Raw genomic sequence first — 20,439 nt, 5'->3', positions numbered from 1 at the left:
GTACTGTGGCGCTTTCGTTCAGTATGCTAAGACACACTAAAGACAGAAAAATAAAATCTTTGTAACAAAAAACTTTAACCGACTAAAAATAAAAAGGGAAAAAGAACATCGTATGTGCTACCTTCAGTGGGACTAGTGGCAGTTTGATACTGTGACGGTCGCGTTAGCGTAAATGCGAATTTATGAGGAATTGAAACAGCGCCATCTATAGGTACTACTGCACTGTTTCAATTCCATATAAATTAGCATTTACGTTATAATTTTGAAGGCAGTATCAACACAGTAATTCAGTAACTTAAGCCGATTAAATCATATCAATCAAGTTTTAGGAATTAAAAGAAACGGCTTTGATTATTATGTCACTCACTTGCCACCGCCTTCAAAGTAATCTGTAGCACATACTATGTTATTTTTCGCTTTTAAGTTTTTTTTTGTTATTTTGAAGTCGTTTTGGATTTTATTAATGTTGGCCATTTAGGTAATTCCAAGATTTTGGTTTGGCAATGAGGCAGAACTTGAACCTAGTACCTCGTGATCCGCACGGGCTAAGCACTGGACCAACGAGACAATAACTATTATGTTATTCATACTATTGTACAGTGTTAAATGTTCAATTTTTAACCAAATTTCATTTTACATTACAGGTCAACCATGCAGAAGTATTGAGCAACACAGTCTACATCTCTCTATCGATGTATTTGAAGACATGCGAACGATTTAGAATGGACCATAATTATAGTGTCCCACCTATTAACATTAATAATGGCTTTTCACTGCTGAAATAATATTATTCATGAACAATTTGTTTGATAGCCTTAATGGTGGTGGTCATAAAAGTACCAGTTTATGTAATGCTTTATCTTTAGAATCAGATCACTTTCAGTTTTGGAATGAAGCAGTGAAAAAACTACAATCAATGAAATTTGATGCTACAGACTCAAGAAAAATGAGGCCAATTTCATTACGTAACTTTTGTCACGATATAAAAACCGTAAAGAGTTTAAAAACATTTGAGGCGTTAACTTCTTGAGTCTTCAGGAATTAAACCAGGATCCCCTGGATTTTTTTTCACAAATCAGAGGTCATGGTGGCTCTAATACACACCCAGATTGTCACAATTTTATTTCGTCATTTAAGACATTGTTATCATATTACATATGACATCTGATAGTTCTATATATGCAAATTGTTCTCGCGATAAAGATAAAATGCTTGGTTCTCTCAGGAGTTTAATTAATAGACCAAAAATAGATATTCAATGTATTGATTACACAAACATCAAAATTTAGATTTCATAGATACTTGTATTCCTTCCGAAAACGTTTTTCAAATTCAAGCTGTGTTTTTGCAGGTGCAATTTGCAGATATTTATTTTCAAAACTAGATAGTGCAGACTGCCAAAGTTGTAAAAATGCACTATTGTCTGATGTAAATGAACCATTTCACTCTTTAATTGAATCCAGAGAATATAATGCAAGTACCAGAATTTTTTATCATCCGTCTCGTAATCTTTTGAGTCTTGTATGACAATGTATTTATTTAATTGAAGAAATATAGCAAAAAATTTGTAACGTTTACATTTACACAGATTTAATTAACGTATTTAAAAGTCGGCTCGATACTTCTTTCTTATCTTGTGACAAGCATAAATTGGATTTTTTTAACGCTTTTTGGTTGTTTGTCATTAGAATGCAAGTCAGACAATGGTGTATTAATTTTAATAGGAAGATGCACAATGTAGATACTAGAAAGAAAGGAAAGGAAATGGAAGATATGCTTAAAAATAAAGTAAGTTAAGGTGCTAGCTATAGATCTACACGCCACCGAAGTCAGTAATTTTTTCATACCGTATGTTTATATTCATATTTTCTTAACTTGGAATTTAAATTAAAGATTATTTTTCATGCTATTTATCAGTCTTTCAAATTTCCATTTTGAATTCTTTCAAACTATTACTTTTGTAAGAGTAAGTTATTAGGTATTTGTATTCTATTATTATATTTATTTTTTGATAGACTATTATTATAGATTTTTGTTTGTTAAGAGTTAACTCAAAAACTTACACTACTGATTTTAGAAATCCACTCTTTACTAGAAAGCTACATCTGTAACATATACAGAGTGCTCGGGAGTATTTCCCATAACTTCAAGGTGTCGACGAGTCCACATAAAGGAACCGAACTGCATAACTAATATTTTTTTTTAACTAATAAATAAAATCTTTTTATGTCTTCAAACATTAAAATACGTAAAACTTGGCTACGTCATAATTATAAATATGTATTAATGTACGTCATTATATAAATTTATTATTATGTATTAATTTTCGTTAAAGAGTAACCCCAGAGTTATAGGAAATACTGCCAAGCACCCATTATAATCAAAACTACTATTCCGGTAAAACCATGGTCAAGTCTGCTAGTAATATACATATAATTAAGTATAAGTCCTAACAAATCTGTGCCTCCTGTGATATCCTGTCCTTGTTGTACTTTTAATTAGAAATCTTGCTCTTTGTATTACATTCTAATGTATATTGTAAAAAAAATTGCTAAATTTGTAAAAAAAATGTTTAATACTGAAACAATGTGGGATTTCACAGTATTGTACGTGCTTTGTGTTTTTATTGTTTTTAAAACTATAATTTTGCAAAACTCACAATCTTTGTTTTGTATGACAATAAATTACATAATTTTAATTAGGTTTTTAGGTAACCTTACTTACACTTACTTATTTTTATTATAATGGTCTCTGATCCGGCATTAGAAATATATACCCTCAAATGTTTTAGCGATGATAAATAATATTTACAGAGACACATTATAAAGAGGTTGCCTATTATACTTAAGTTAAAATGATTGTTTTTTAATTAATAATTTACAAGGTCAAGTAAAAAAAAAAAATAGTAAAGAACTAAGAATATTATGTTGATTCTGTTACACTGTTCTATCTCAAATTTATTTGTTTATTGAATCCTCATAATGTTATAGAAAAACAATATGTAATTGATTTTCCACCAGCCTAAAATTTGTATGTACACAATATTTGTAATTTTGGGGATTGTGAATGATAATTACAATTGTAAATAATGTTTTTTTTTAAAGAGCAACCACTGAGTTTCTTGCCGGCTCTTCTGCCTTCCGAACCGGTGGTAGAGTCACTACACAATTAACAGACAATAACAAAATAAATAGATTTAAATATATTAAAGGCTTTTCTTTTCCTTAAAATCTAACAAGTAAATATAAATTTAGGTGCACTAGTAGTGTAAGAGAAAACCGGAAATTTCTAAAATCGGTACATTAAAAAATCTTCAACAAGTGTGTGTGTTCAGCACTAATTTCTCTAATTACGATTTTTGCACATCCCTAATTTTACTACGATTTATATGCATGTGTTGAATTAGAAAGAGATAGGACTTTCCCCCCACATTTAATTTTTTCCCAAGTGTAAAAGAGAGGTCCGAGAAATTTATGAATGACATTTTTATACACACATACAAAATTTCTAACCAGCACAAAGCTTTGTTCTGAGTCAGAGGTCTGCTTCATTTGTGGTCTGTGACGATATCTTTCAAAATTAAAATCAGCTGAATACGCCGAGTAATTTTAATAAACTAAACTATTATATAAAGTGCCTGTAGATTTCATGGTGATTCATTGTATATTTTGAGTGGTTTATTTTTTTGGAATAGCGGTTTAAAGTTTTATTGACGCCATCTTCAGAGATTGTTCGCCAATCGCCACCAATCGCCGTTCATACGTCGCTGGCAGTGAACGGAACGAAGTGCCGTCGCATAGATCGTTGGCTGGCCGTGTCTGGCTGAAAATAGTGAACGAAGTTATGAGTTTTCGAAATATGTTCGAATAAAAAAAGTGAACAGTGAGTGACTGTCATCCAGCAAGATGGTTGATGACGTGAAAGATATTACCGAAAAAGCTGAAAGTAAAGGTATTGTGTGCATTTAAAATCGATACGTGCCGTTTTAGTGTGAAATGTGATCGAAACCGTCTAACCCTAAACCGCGTCGTGGCCCCACGTCGTGGGCTCGTGTACAGCTTTCGAGAATGTCCGCAGTGGATTGTTGCCGACGCAATCCGATGTTTTGTTTTTCATCCGCATTTGGACGTCTTTTGACGTCGTGGTATGTTCTAAAATTAGCTAAACGACCACCAGGCGGTAGGATCTACGCAGGGATGTGCATTAAGCGCTCCGCCCGAGGAGCTGTCATTTGGTCATTGATGGTATTATCCAGCCGGATTCCTTGCCCAGTTACCGTTATATCATATCTATGTATCGTAAAACTGATAAGTATTGTCGCAATTCGATCATTTACCGCATAGTGTCGTGCAAAAGTCGACTGTAAATGTATAAAATGTACCAAATGTACCAAATGATGTGTTCCTTGAGTCACACACTATCAATTTGTAGGCTGACGTAAGTGGTATGTTTTAGCATAGCAAGTGCATACAATTTTCGTTAATACACACAGACACATACAGATATGTAGAATGCAGGCTTTCTATTATGTAGGTACAATCTTATCAGTCTTCAATCCTATATAAAAATTTTCCTGATTATATTGTCATCAAAATTGCATGTCATATCTCATATATTGCATATGATATTTATGTAGTGACTAGTGTATGATACAAAGTGATTAGCTAGAATTATCTATTGGCTTATGTTTTCTACCCATACCTTTATATTAATGTTTAAACAATGACTAAACATGAGAATGACATTAATAACTCCATAAACATCCTTATTAATTTTTTTTTTACCTGGCACCTAGCTACAAATTATGTGTTACAAAATATTAAATTAGACAAAATATTAACATCCCTACACAATAAAAGATCTTGACAATCATCTTTGTAGATTAACATTAATGAATCTAAGTTGGTGATATTAAACAAAAAATTATAAATATCAAAACTAAAAATGGCTTCATATGTGGCTATTTAAATGTTGTTATGTAGGTGTGCGAGGAGTACCTGTAAAATCTCTCATAAAGACCTCACTAGTACTCTACCGGGAACAACCAGGGTTCTGCTCTAAGTTTTCTCTATTTGTCACACAATGTACCTGACATCTGCACAGTGAATACATGTAAAGCTAAAGTCCTGTTCATGTAAGAAGTCCTACAGACGTGGCACTAATGTCCTAATAGCGCTCATTGTCATTTGTGTAAGGTGCTGTCAATTTTAGTTCAGGTTTCTTCTTTGATGATAAGGACTCTAAGATATTCTTGTCTCTTATTCCCTTTTAAAAACAGAAAAAAAAATTGGGTTTGGTGTGCCCATTTTTAGTTTGGAGTACTTGTGACCCGGGTGAAGGACTAAGGAGCTCCTTTAAAACATGGAAACTCTCCTCATCTCCACTTGTGTTGTACAAAATTTGGTATGACCCTACTAGAGCAGTTTTGAATACATTTTATTTATTTATTATTAATTAGTACGGACACATCCAGTTACACTAATTAAAAAAAATGTACATAAAAATTAAAAAGAACAAAACACCACAGTGAAAATAGACAAAAATAAGAAAAATTAAACAAAAAACAAATGACATGTACAGAAATTTAGCTTATTGGCATCTTAACTAAAATAACATAATTATTATACATATATTACAATAATTATAAATTAAAAAATAATATATATATATATATATATATATATATTTAAATTACATTCTCTCGGAAAATTGTAAGATATCCCTGCACAATTTGGCCCAACAATCTGCAAAAATGTCACAGTGAGGAAACTCTGACAACAGGACATTTAGAGCGGTCAGAGTGTGTGGTACTGGGGAATTGGCGAGTGATACTGTCCGAGAAAAAGGAACAACCATAAATTTCAATAATGAAAAACGACAAGTTCGAATATACATATAACTTGATGCAGTTCTAGTGAGGCCAAGGTTATAAAACTTGACCTCACAGCTGTTTAACAAAATCTTAACAGCAGGTTAAGATTTTGTTGATATAGCTCGCAAGTCCACTTCTATGGCATATATAACCACATAGTCAGTTGTAGTTAGTACTTTGTTAAGTCATACTTAATATTTAAATATACTTTTGTAAGTTTTAATTAGAAATACTTACTGTGATCAATGGTTTAACATATTCTCCAAGATAGGGTGTTATGCCGCTGACATTCCAACTCTAGATTGATATTTTAGAGAATTTCTTAAAGAAAGTGACCTTATAAGGTGTTGCTGGACCCTGGTTTTTAGGATGGGTCCTTATGATCCATAGTCAAACAAAACTATTGATTCAATGAAAAAGCTTTGGGACCAGTGACTATTTTAGAACATTGTCTGCCTAAAAATAAACATCAATCTAAATGAAAACAGACCTAAAATTTGTAAAACATTAAAACATAATATTGATTTACACATACAATTGATACACAATCATTAGCTAGAATTATCTATTATGAATTTTTTAGGAAATAATCATGACAAGGTTAGTAATGAAGACGTTAATTCAATGTTATCTATATTCTTGACCTTGCAAATGGCACCAAATCAAGAAACTTGATTTGAAATGAATTACTTATCTTAATTCTCTTATTACTCTTGGTAGATACTCTTGCTGAAAGGTTACTGTTATTATAGAGGTAGGTGACAGTTTGTTTCACTCTTGAAAGTTTGCCACGGTTGATTGTACATATTATGGACGTCATAAGGCAACTGTCACATGCTATCTGACACTTTAGAGGATTTAAAATGCTGGAACGCTTTTTGAAACGTCAGTTGACTATTTGTAAATATTTTACCACCGGTTCAGAAGGCAGGTTCTGCTGAGAAGATCCAGCAGTGTCTCTTCACTGCTGCTGGCTTACAGCACCCCTCTTTTAGCATGGGGGGTAAATGATGTTAAAACACACAGCATATTATCACTGATAGCAATACATTACAGTTTGTCTTGCATTATAATTTTGACAGCAAGTCAACAATACATAGTTATTTTTGTATCAAATGCAGATATAATTTTGTTAAATGAAATTTCTTTAGTACTTAAAGAAATCTCATTAAAAAATTCTTGATAAACATATCAATAATTAACATAATTATTACATTTATTGTTTAGGGATTATCAAATTGGGCTATAAAGACAAATAACTACTAAAGTAACTGCAACATAAATATTGTTAGAAAGGACTATTAAAATGTGCAATTGCTGATCAAAGATAAATAAAACTGAAAATAAATAATACAGTAATTTCTTATGTTAAAATTGTACATTATAAATAAGCAGATCAGTTTAAATGTCTATTTAATTACTAGGTAACAGACTTTCTAAACCAGTATGAGTATATAAGGAAGTCTGAAAGTGACTGCAAAATTGAGGAGTAGAAGGTTAGCTTGGTATGGATATGTGATGCGTAGGGAGGAAAGTCATATTAAAAGAAAAATGTTGAATGTGCAAGTGGAAGGACATAAGAGGAGAGGAAGGCCAAAGAAGAGATGGCTGGAGTGTAAAGGATCATGAGGAGGATGAGGAGGATCACAAAGAGGACATGTGTGTAAAGGTGGAGTGGAGGATGAGTTGACTAGTAATGGAGACATACATAACATAGAGAAATTTTAAAATATAATCAATCATCCCCTGTTTTCTTACCCTTGGGATTGGAATTTCGTTTTCAATTCAATATGGGACCAAATTCAAAATATAAATAAAAATAAATATTGTCAGGTGAAAAATCAATCCTAATGTTGGTTTTTACACAATCAAAAATGTTTATTAATACAACACCACTAAATCTAATATAAATCTTACACACCCATTCAAGGAAAAGATGGACATATTTTTCTGACCTCACTCAAGTGGGAAAAGGGAAAGGAGAAGTTGATACTTCCTAAACCAGTATTATACAGCTTCCATATTAAATTGCTTTGTCATTGTCCAATAAGATGACATCAATCATTTTACTTGCAAATAATGCTGTGCAAGTCTTTTTAATTAATAGGAGTACCTTTAAATAAAATTGAAATGACTGTCTGCGATTTCAAAATAATTGTGTTTTCACAAATGCTAATTAATTACACAATACCAGAACACACCCAAGTTTATTTTCCTAGAAAAAATTATGGTTCCTGTGGGATTTGTGAAAAACTGAATATCATGTGGTTGTGAATGTCTTTTAGTGATTAATATTTCCTTTCAATAGAAGTTATAATCCTGGGCCTTATTTTTTCTTAAGATCTAACCAACCTATAAAAGAGGCATGTGAGCTATTAAGCTATTGAAAAAAATTTTGAGTATCAGTGAGGCTTTGTTTATAGTGGTAATATATCAAACCAAGCATATTTTGTGTGTGAACTTAAGCATTATAAGGAAGATCCTACTTCGATTAAATATTTGTACACCAATTCATTGTTTGTCAACTATCTATTGTCTGTTTAAAAATTGACAAAAACTTGCCCATACACTTTATCATGTACACCAATAAGACTTGAAAAAGTAGACAAACAATTCAATAATATTCTTTCAAAGACATTACAATCATTAGCAGTCTTATCATTAACAAAATAGGCACTTGGTAATAGGTACATGCTAGAAAATTCCAATTTGAATTTTCCTATTATCGTTTAAATAGCATAATTTGTAGATGCTAGTAAAACCAGTTATACTAAATAGGTAATTATACTGTTCGATAACTTGTAATGTACACAGTTACTTGATCTTTTACTACCTTCTTGCTTGCTTCTTCATTTGAATTATATTTTTGAAACTATACCGATTAACGGACGCACCACAGTTTTACCCACATAATTCCTGCGGTACACATTCAAGCTATAAGTATGGTACAGTCTTAGACTTGAGTATGGAGTTAAGAGATAACTTGCTAATTAAAAATATCAGCAACCTAGTATAGTAGAATTGGCCTTACTACATACTTGTTGTTTCAAAAGTGCTTATAAAGTTTTGATAATATTTATTTATTTACTTATTACCATTTTAGGAATTGTAAAGTTTTTGTGCCATCGCTATTTCTACCAATCAGCGTTGCTGTGTTCAGGTTTAAAGGCTAAAGGTCATGGTCAGCATAATTGCAGGCACATGAGGCCTATAACACCTATGCCTTCTGAGGCATCTTCTTCTTCTTGATGTCGCGGCTCTGCAGGTCTCTTGAGGTCCTGTATCACGTTGACCGTTGCCGATCTATTGTGATCGCCACTGACTAGATATCCCCTCCAATACTGGTTGCTGCCAGGTACAGCAGCAGTTTCTTGGCTGGGATGTGTTTCACCTCCTCTGGATCCATTGTGTAATGCCCTAAGTGGAGGTTGCGTTTATGTATTAGAGCTGGGCAATTGCATAAGATGTGCATAGGTGTTTCCTCTGCGTCTAGGCAGAGTCTGCACAGATCTGTGTCCCGGAGTTTAAGATTGAACATGTGTCTATTGAGTCCACAGTGTCCGGTAAGTGCCCGCACTAAGATACATAGGTTTTTCCTACTAAGCGCTAGTAGGTCTGAAGCAGCCTTCTTATTGAAGGATTTTACTAGCGCTTTTGAGTGATTCATTCCTGGAAGTTTTCTCCAGCGAATAAGGGTGTCGTAGTAACAGTAAGTTAACAGGGTGAGTTTGGCTAGGCTTTTAGGTATACCACAGAAGGGTTCAGGTCCTGTCTGTGGTAACCTCGCGCCTAGTTTCGCAAGTTGGTCCGCCTTTTCGTTGCCGACTATTCCTGCATGCCCTGGAACCCAGCGAAGGATAACCTGATTACGGTTGCCCAAGTTATTCAGACATTGCCAGCAGTTTTCAACAAGTCTAGAGGTAATAACCTCCGCGGACAAGGCTGAAAGAGCCGCTTGGCTGTCAGAGTGAATATAAATAGTTCTGTTAACGTAGTTGTTTTGCTGCAAGGCTTCCGCACAATCAATGATGGCGTACACCTCTGCCTGGAAGATGGAGGTATACGTTCCCAGGTTCCGGTGAATTTTCACCCTGGGCTTCTCTCCATAGGTTCCACAGCCTACGTCTTTTCCTGACTTGGAACCATCGGTGTAGCACTTTAGGCTTCCCGCTTTCCAAGTTATTTCATTTTTTAGCCACCTGTCCCGATCGGGTATCTCAACGGTGTAGTTCCTTTGGAAGTAGTAGTTTGGGGTCATATTGTCTGATGGCATCCCCAAAACTGGGATATCAAGTACTGAGTTTTGTAGGTTCCTCATAACTTGAGAAAGCCAGTTCACCTCTTTCTGGCAGATTACTCTGTACATGCCCTCTCTTGCCTCCTTTTCCAAATAGAGAAACAGGGGCGGGAGGTTAAGTAGTGCATCAAGAGCTGCTCCAGGTGAGGTGTTCATGGCTCCGGTTATAAGCAAGCAGGCAGATCTTTGAAGACTGCTAAGCTTACTTTGAGTGGTTTTCTGCATCGTTTTCCTGCACCAAACTGTTGAGGCGTAAGATACAATCGGCCTCACCACAGCTGTATAGAGCCAGAGGGTTATTTTAGGTTTCAGCCCCCATCGTGCTCCTGCCAGTCGACTGCAGATACCGAGGGCTGTTTTCGCCCTCTTAAGTGTACCATCCACGTGAGAGTTCCAAGTAAGTTTCTGGTCTAAGGTAATACCCAGATACTTAGCCTCGCACGAGAACGGAATTTGTTTTCCATTCAAAATAGGCGGCTCGAGTTTTTCGAGTTTGTGCTTATTGGTGAATGGGACAATGACTGTTTTATCTGCATTAACAGATAAGTCATTGTCTTTGCACCATCTTTCAATGGTGTTTAGTGCTTTCTGTATGAGGTACGAAATAGTACTTTGGCAGTTTCCTCTCACAATGATTACCAGGTCATCCGCGTATCCCTGGGTATCTAAGCGGAGTTCAGCCATCTTATACAGCAGGTGATCGACTGCAAGGGTCCATAGCAGGGGTGACAAGACCCCGCCTTGCGGGCATCCCCTTGTCGTAAGCACTTCAGTCGAGATGTCGTTTAGCTTAAATCTGGCTATTCTGTTTGAGAGCATCGCTTCAACCCAGCGAACAGTGGTTGGGTCAGCCCGTTTGTTGGTTAGACCATTCACCAATGTTCGGATGGGAGTGTTATCGAAAGCTCCCTCAATGTCTAGAAACGCCGCGAGGGCGATTTCTTTGTCTTCCAGTGCCTTTTCGATTTTATCAACCAGGCTTAGCAGGGCGGTTTCTGTGGAGCGTCCTCTGCAATAGGCATGCTGGGTTATATGGATGGGTCTCTCAATGAGAATCCCATCCCTAATATACCTATCCAGTACCTTCTCCATTGTTTTTAGTAAAAATGAAGAGAGACTTATGGGTCTAAAGGCTTTAGGCATGGCGTAGTCCTTTTTTCCCGCTTTAGGTATGAATATGACCCTTACTTTGGTCCAGTTTTCTGGAATATATCCCCAGGCAAAGCTCGCCCTGAAGATTTTGACCAGATGTGGGATCAGCAGGGTTGCACCTCTTTGTAATAAAAGAGGTGTTATTCCATCAATCCCACTAGCTTTGTTCGATTCAAAAGAGTTGATAGCCCACCTCACTGCTCCAGGTCTGAAAACTATGGTGGCCCTTCTCCAGTCCTCGATATGAGGCCTACATGGAGCCTGCGCCAAGGTTCTAGCGTTAGTACTGACCGCTCCTGGGAAGTGAGAGTGTGCTAGCAATTCTAGGGTTTCCTTCTCATCACATGTGAAGGAACCATCAGGCTTTTTTAACAAGCCTAGCTGATTAGGTTTGGCTTTGGAGAGCAGTTTTTGGAGTCTGGAACCTTGAGGCAAGTTGCTTATTTCCTCGCAGAATCTTCTCCATGATGCTCTTTTAGCCTTCCTAATTTCTTTGCTGTATTCGGTTAGGGCTTTTCGGTAGATGTCCCACTCCTTGGTCGTCTTAGCCCTGTTGAATAGTTTGCGTGTTTTGTCCCTCAAGCGCTTAAGCTTTGAGTTCCACCACGGCACTTTGTGTTTAGAAGTCTTGGTCTTGAGCATACAGTTGTCTTCGAAGGCTTTAATAGTTCCTTCGGTGACAACTTCAACTGCTAGATCCAGACTTTCTAGCGTTTTTATACTTTTAGGTACTACCTCTAGGTTGCACTGCAGGCTGCTGCAATAGTCCGTCCATTTAGTGCGCCTAGGATCCCTGTAAGTAACCGTTTCCATAGGAAAATTTGTTGTCAGATTAAAACCTATGTGTCTATGGTCTGACATTGCACTTTCCTTACTCACCTGCCAGTCGTTAATTCTCCTGGCTAAATTGACGGTGGCGAAGGTTATGTCTAGAACTTCCTTTCTAGTTTTTGTGACAAAGGTTGGTACATTGCCTTTGTTTAAGACCTGAAGGTTATTAGCTAAGAGGAAATCGTAGAGAAACTCACCTCTATCATTCGTGTCAGTGCTACTCCAGGCGTCGTGATGGGCGTTCGCGTCGCAACCCACCAGTAGTTCTGCGTTGTGTTTCCGGGCGTATTCGACTACCGGGAGCAACTCGTTTGCAGGATTTGTTACTTCGCCGGGTAGGTAGGCTGAACAGATAATTATCCTCCGTCCTTCCCACCCTTTGATGTTTACAAATGCTGCCACAAGGTCATCGGTACAGACTCCTGGAATTGGCAGAAAGTTAATAGATCTATCAAAAACGATACACGCTCTGGGCCTCGAGCCGTTGGCATGTGATAGTAACTTACCCCCAGCATTCAGCCCGAGGATAGTACCGCTTTTGGAGATCCAGGGTTCTTGAATAAGGGCGAGGTTTGCTTTCCCCTCAACAAGGCAGCACTCTGTGATAGCAGAGGCCGCAATTGCGTGTTGGAGGTTGGCTTGCAGAAACCTCACCATGGACCCCTGGATTGCCATTTATTTGGCCCTTTTAATGACCGGTAGAGGCCGGTCTCTGCCCCTATCCGTTTGAGGCGAATGACGACCTCGGTCGGGTGGGGCATTCTTCGGAGCTCTGCCAGTTGCTTTTTTGTTAGCCAGAGCTTTCACTCTTTCAGCTGTCCTCCCCCTCCCAGAACCACTCGGTCCGGCAGCGGAGTGGCCTGCGCTGGCGATAGAACGTCCAGCGGCCGATCCGCCACCGTTTCCACTCGGCCCTGGGATAGGGTGGTCTGCGCTGTCCTGAGTGTCAGCTGTTGGCTCGGTTGGGCTATTAGGCCCTCCTCTGAGCTTGAAGTACAACCAATAGAAGCCCAGGAATATTTTAAAATTATACTTCTTTAGGACTTCCATTGAGGAGTCATCCAGAGAAAGAAACGCTAGGATGCCCTTATCGTCTGCCTTCTCATGGAGGACCCTCCAGTGAGTTGGGTTCAGCTCATGGTTTTGCCAACACAGCATCCCTAGTGCTAGCTTGGTGGATTTCGCTAGATTCTTAGGGATGAAGGTTGACACAGTCCATGGCTTAGGCAATTCGTTTTCCAGAAGTATAGAAAGCTGCGCCTCAGGCCATGGTTTGCAGGTTTTGACTGTTTCCACAAGCCAGTCCTGGCTTTCCTTGTCTACACAAGTAATCAGGATCCAGCCAGGCTTGTGGGAGAAGCCAAGAAACCTGGGTCCCTTGCCCATGTTTTCGACGTTTATGGTGCGACATGTTTGATACATGACCTCCATAAGTGCCGAACGGACAAGGTCCATTTGCTCCGTCGTCATAGGTTCCGAGTTACGAATCCCCACACGAAGAGCTCCTGTAATGTCCCGATAGCTGGCGGCCGGTTTAGTGCGTCCGTCAGGCGTCGTTGACATTTTTTGTGCCTTGGGTGGGTTTGCCTTTGGAGATTCCTCCTCCGATCTGCCGCGTTTGCGGCTTTCGTTGGAGGCTATTGGTTTCTCCACAGGTAATTCCGCCCAGGGCTTGCGGCATAGGGTGAGGGCTTCATTGTATTCTAGCCCCCCATCCTTTACAAGCCGGTGAAGGCGCTTGCGCGCAGCACCACAGAGTTTTTTGCGTCTAGCGCCTTGGCTTTGTGGTTTTGTCTCGCACACAAGGGGTGTTTCCATAGGCGTTTCGGAGGCGATGACGTCTCCGCCGACCTTCTGGCCACTCCCGAAAGTGAACGAGCTAGTTCCAGGCTCTGCAGAGTCTACGACAGGCCTCTGCGCCTTAGAGTTGGTGCCACAAGATGTGGCAAAAGAAACTTGTAGATTTGAATTCTCCAGCAAGTCCCACGAGTAGCAAGGGAAATAAGCGGTCACAGACAGCAGAGCCCCGCTTGCCGCCTGAAGGGCATGATACTACCTCGATTTGCCCTGGTGTCGAGGAGACTCCGTTAAGGACTGAGCACCCCCTCAGCCATGCATCCTTCGGCACGGTACGTATAACACCTTGGATTTGGGGATTCTGAGGCATAGGTAATGGGTTGTGCTATGTAGAATAGCCATATCTTCATAGCACAGCCATAACTCTACCATCTTTTTCTAAATAGCCCATCTGCTTGGTCCGTCAATTATTAACAGACTTTAAGAAAGGAGGGGTCTCAATTCGACGCGTATGTTTTTTTTTTTGTGTGTAAGAGTCCTATCCAGATTGGTCCCATTTCATTTTCATAAATATTGGTTTAGTAATTTTGTGTTAAAATCAAAATAACTGAAATTAAGTAGGTACGTCTTTGAAGTCGGTTCATTTTTATGTTAAAAAGATAATACAAAACAAAACATAATAGAATTGTAATTTTTACCCTGTTTCCAAAATTTAAATTGCCAAGTTTGTTTTCAAATGAATGAATCTATAATATTATAGACATCAGATGAGTGTTTCTCGATTAAGCTGCGGAATGATGATGTACATTAATTTGCCCAGCTCCTACACAGATTGAGTCATTTCTTTGAATAAGGCATTCTTGAATGGGTGTGTAATTTATTATTAATATTCACATATTAGATATAGTGGTGTTGTATTAGTAAACATTTCTGATTGCGTATAAACCAACTTTAGGATAGGTTTATAACACTGACATTATGTGCCTGTCTTTCTAAATCAGTATATTATTATCGTATTCTAAACGAATTGATCGATAATGATGCGGTTTTTATTGAAAAGCTGACGTGATCGAGATGGGAGGATTGCCATAATAAACGAGATAGACATTATGTTAAGCCAATACAAAATTTTAACGTTTTAGAGTTTTTCGTTTTTCTAATATGATCATCTTACAAAATGTTTGTATTAAACGTTGATACAAGCAAATAAGCTGCCTGAAGTTCAGTGGAAAATCTGTAGGTATAAACACATAATACGTAATACAAGCTACTCTTTTTAACAGAGTTACACTTCATAGGATTTGGAACTGTTTGTACAATCCGCTGTCCATAAGAATCAATATCATACATACTTTGAATTTATTATATTTAATATATAAAAAAAAATAGATCATTAATTTATCGCATTACATATACATACTACATCGTACTCTATGTACTCTTCAACTACTCCACTTTCCAAAAATTAACATAAACTAAATCAACGAAACCAAACGCATTCTAAAGAAACTCACATCAAACTCACTCTATTATTTGTATCGAACTTAGGTTCACAATTCAATACAAAGAATAGGCAAACAAGGAGCTCCCATTTGAACTCCTTTTTTTGAAGACCGTTAAAAAGAGATTAGCTAATTACGTGTGCACTTTTAGCTCGCTCGGAAGACGTGCCTTTTATAGTAGCGCGTTGACCTTTCTCGCGACACTGGCGCGTATGGCATAGTGCGGGTATTTTTAGTTTATTACGATGTTGGTTATTATTTGAACCGCGTGTCGATCGCTAGTAGGTAGATACGCAGTGGCGTGGATAACATTTTTGACTAAGGTAGGCACTATTGCACGTTATATTTTTTAAGAATATTTCCCTTCCCCTAAAATTAGTAAGTAGTAGTAGTAATTAGTCGGAAAAAACTGTGTTAGGAGTGGGTAGGACAATAGTTTAACTGGCGGGGATCGAACCACCACTTCTCGATGTTGAGTCCGGCTTCTTGAACTATTGAGTCAATTATACATTATGCTTAGTTACCTTTTCATCGCGGTTACATTTTCATGGCTAAAACACTAAAACATTTTGGTTCTTGTGTAGGGATAAATTGGACGTTGAAGCAGATCATGGCTATTTTTTATCCCGGAGAAGTCCATGGTGCCTGCCGGATTTGTAAATCGAGTTTTACACGAAGGGAGTCGCGTCCGCTAGTAGGTTCATAACGAGTCCTTAGACTGGGCTGTGCATTTTTGCATGTATAACATCCACGTCACACTAGGTAGGTCAAATAGGTATAACGCGGTCACGGATCCCACTTCTGATACTTATTATTCTCAGATTAAATGCATAAGGAATAGTATCGCACCCAAATTCAGGAGGCAGCTCCTTTTGTCTAGCCTTATTTCTTATGTCTAGCCTACAAACCTACCTACCGGCAAAGACGTACCGCCAAGCGATTTGGATTTTCATCCTCAACAAGATAGCCTGCTTCCATCTTAGACTGCATCATCACTTACCATCAAGTGAGATTGTTGTCTAATGATTTTATAAGAAATAACACTGTATAATTTATGATGCAAAAGGATTTATTTATTAAGATTTTAACAAGCAACGTTAGTAATGCAAACCAGAACCAAAGAGAGTACAAAATTTAAAGTGACAGCTAATGTCACAGACACAATAATACAGAGTAATGATGAATTAAAGACAATATGTGTAAGGCGGTAAATTTAAAAGACATTTTCAACACTCCCACTAAATTAAAGCCTCTACACAGAATGCAAAAACAATATTATATCAGTAACATGAAAATAAAAGTTATCAGTGATATAATAATAATAACAACATAAGTTCAGACAAAAAATATTCTATGTTTTACTGTTATGTATTAACATTCCAATCATTCCTCTTAAAAATTGAAATTTATTCCTAGGCAGAGCCTTAGTAAGGATATCAGCATATTGATAATCACTGCAAACATAGTTTAAATCAATTACTTTTTCATAGTACTTCTCTTTTACAAAATGATACTTAACATCTATATGTTTGCATCGTTTATGAAAATTGGCATTTTTTATAACACTTATAGCACTCTGATTGTCTAAATTTAAACATAATGTCTCTTGTTTGTATTCACCAATATCACATAATAATTGTTTAATCCATATTGCCTCCTTAGTAGCGACACAGGCCGCCATAAATTCAGCCTCTGTGGTTGACAGGGCCACTACTTGCTGACGCTGGCTGCACCATGTTACTGCTGCTCCATTTAATGTGAACACATAGCCTGTAGTTGAGCGTCTAGTGTCAACGTCATTGGCATAGTCAGCATCACAGTATCCTTGTACCTTATTTTCTGAGGTAGACAAATAACATAGGCCATACTCTTTTGTTTCTTTCAGGTATTTAAAGATTTTCTTTACAGCATTCTTCTCTGTAAGGGATATTCTTGTCATCAGAGCTCTCTCCTTTCTCTAGCTTGGTATGAGGATCTACTGGAACGCTGTTAGGATTGGCATCATTCATATTAAATTTGCTTAGCAACTGTTCAATATATTTGGATTGATGAATGAATATATATTTATCAGACTTCTCTATTTGCATTCCAACAAAATTGTTAACAGAGCTTGTTTTTATCTCAAAAATTGTTTGTAAGTCACTTGTAAATTCATTCAAAGCTGATTTGTTTTTAGAAAATATCAGCCCGTCATCTACATATAGACATAAAAAGCATTTTGCTTTATTTATATTTCCTATGTAAACACATTGGTCAGCCTTACTTGCTACAAAACCAAATTTCTTTAAAATAGAGTTGAATTTGCTATTCCAACATCTGGGTGCTTGTTTTAGCCCATAAAGAGACTTGTTAAGTTTACACACCATATTGGTTTGACACATAAGGCCCTCTGGTGGGGTCATGTATATATTTTCCTCTAAGTTCCCATAAAGAAATGCTGTTTTGACATCTAACTGAATAATTTCTAAGTTATGTTGAACAGCTAATGACAACAATAAACGGATGGAGTCATACCTGACAGTTGGAGCAAAAGTTTCCTTGTAATCAATACCTTCAGTCTGTGCATAGCCTTTTGCACACAGTCGAGACTTGAAGCGTGGACCCGTTGGCTCGTCTTTGACTCTGAAGACCCATTTGCATCCAATTACTTTGGAATCAGCAGGTTTCTCAACCAATGTCCATGTTTAATTTTTCAGGTGAGACTCGAGTTCTTCATTAATTGATTTTCTCCACCTATCTGCATCACTAGAACTTAAGGCTTCTTTATATGTTACAGGAACTGTATATGGAAACATGTCTTCATTATAGCACAGGTAAGTATTTTCCATTTTATTATTTCTATTATTTCTAGGTCTCAAGTTAACGCGACAAAACTCCGGTGACTCTATAGATTCATCAGGTATATAGTCACTGTCCGAATTAGATTTTATTTCACTAACTGTATCATGTGAACTGTCGGAGGGATTTTCTTCAACATCACAATTATTTTGGTAAGTTTCCGTTGTACTTAACTCTGCAGGAACATAGTTTCTTTTTATGGTAGACTCTAGAAAAGTAGCATCTCTGCTTTTAATTACATTCTGCGTGTTAGGTACAATAAACCTGTAACCTTTGGTATTGTCACAATATCCAATGAAAAGCATCTTTTGTGCTTTTGGATCCCATTTCTTTCTTTTCTCCTTAGGTAAGTGAACCATAGCTTCGCATCCAAATGTTTTCATGTGACTTACATTTGGTTTCTGACCAGACCACATCTCTTCCGGTGTCTTGAATGACAATGATTTTGTAGGTGAACGATTAATGATATAAGCAGCTGTATGAACTGCTTCAGCCCAATAATGTTTAGGCAGATTAGCATTTAAGAGCATACACTTAGCTCGTTCAACAAGAGTTCTGTTCATCCGTTCTGCTGTTCCATTTTGTTCGGGTGTATATGGTGCAGTTGTTTGGTGTATGATTCCGGCACCTTTGAAATATTCAGTGAAATTATTGTTTACATATTCCAGTCCATTGTCTGATCTGAGGACTTTTATACGACTGTTTAGCTGATTTTCCACTTGATTTTTGAATTCTTTAAATTTTTCAAAAACTTGTGATTTATTGTGCAGAAAATACACAAAAATTTTCTTTGTATAGTCATCCAAAAATGTTAAAAAATATTTAGCACCACCAAGTGATTTGTTTTCCATTGGACCACAAACATCAGAGTGGATCAAATCCAATGGTTGATGTGATTTTGACTCTTGACTTTTGAAAGGCAGTCGAGTTTGCTTTCCTTCCTTGCATGTTACACATGCAAAATTAATTTTCTTTTCTGATAAGCAAACACCTTCAGTGTTTTCCACCATCTTTTCCAGACTATTAAAGTTCAGATGTCCCATTCTTTGGTGCCACAGGTAAGTATCTTTCTCATCAACATCAGACATGCATGCATAGCCCTTGCGTTTGTTCAGCCGGTACATGTTGTTGATCAAGCTGGCCGTTGCCACAATTTCATTATATGAATTTAATATAATACAGCCCTTATGGTTGAATATTACTTGGCCACCATTATTAATTATCTGACTTACTGATAGTAGATTGGTTGCGAGTTCAGGCACATACAAGACATCTTTAAATAAAATTTTATTTTCCTGACCTTTGTTGTTACAGATTTCCAAACATATTTCACCAGAACTCATGACAGGTAACACTTTATTATTAGCAACTTTTATATTCTGTATTGAAGGCATTCTTACATTTTGAAGTAAGTTTTTGTGTTTTGTCATATGTACTGAAGCGCCAGAATCTATGTACCAATCATCATCATAGCTCGAAGTTGCTATAAAGACTGCGGCATAGCTAGAACTGTTCTGCTTTGATGATTCAAACTTTTTCTTTGGCTTAGATTTACACTCAGGAGATTTGTGCCCATATTGATTACAGGAAAAGCAGCGTGGTCCTTTACTTTTCTTATTCTGATACTGAAATCTTTGATTCATAGCAAAGGCTGTGTTATCTGTATCCTTGACATCTTGTAATATCTTTGTTTTGACTGAGTCCGCAGTAATTTTCATACCGGAGCTTTCAATAGCAATGATCATAGGCTTGTACGAGTCGGGCAGACCGGAGAGTAGCAGGGTGCCGAGCCACTCATCATCCACAGTGAAGCCTATGTTCCTGAGCTTGTGTGCCGTTGTAATAATTTTACTCACATACTCCTCCATGTTGTTACATCCGGCTAACGTTGTAGTGCAAAGATCACGCAGCAGACCAACTCGGCGTGTCAGCCCGGAGTCGTCGAATGCTCGTTGTAGGTTATTCCACACCTGTTTTGCAGTAAGAGCTTCTTGAATATGTACGTAGTTAATCGGATCCACCAATAACACTATTTTTGATTTCGCTTTTATGTCGCGCTTTTCATCTATTTCACTGGAACTTTCAATACAGTCCCACAACTCTTCATGTTGCAAGTAAGTTTTTACTGCAAAGCGCCATGTTGCGTAGTT

At 37.3% G+C, this 20,439-nt stretch overlaps 1 protein-coding gene across 8 annotated transcripts in view; it reads left to right on the top strand.

Annotated features, from left to right (window-relative positions):
- Nucleotides 1-3,532: 3,532 nt before the first annotated feature.
- LOC112043386 (calponin homology domain-containing protein DDB_G0272472) overlaps nucleotides 3,533-20,439 on the top strand; it is an 81,177-nt gene continuing 64,270 nt past the window's right edge. For 4 of the 8 annotated variants that reach the window (XM_024078785.2, XM_052888453.1, XM_024078786.2 and 1 more), the window contains exon 1: nucleotides 3,534-3,951. In XM_024078785.2, the coding sequence (XP_023934553.1) occupies nucleotides 3,906-3,951 (46 nt within the window). In that variant the 5' untranslated portion in view covers nucleotides 3,534-3,905. Of the gene's footprint in view, nucleotides 3,952-20,439 lie in introns of all 8 variants that reach the window. The other 4 variants (XM_052888452.1, XM_024078783.2, XM_052888454.1 and 1 more) reach the window with 2 other exon arrangements.

This window comes from Bicyclus anynana, chromosome 22 (assembly GCF_947172395.1).
Source record: "Bicyclus anynana chromosome 22, ilBicAnyn1.1, whole genome shotgun sequence".
Lineage (NCBI taxonomy): Eukaryota > Metazoa > Arthropoda > Insecta > Lepidoptera > Nymphalidae > Bicyclus > Bicyclus anynana.
Note: the sequence above shows the minus strand (reverse complement) of the source record. Positions and strands in the feature narration are given on the sequence as shown.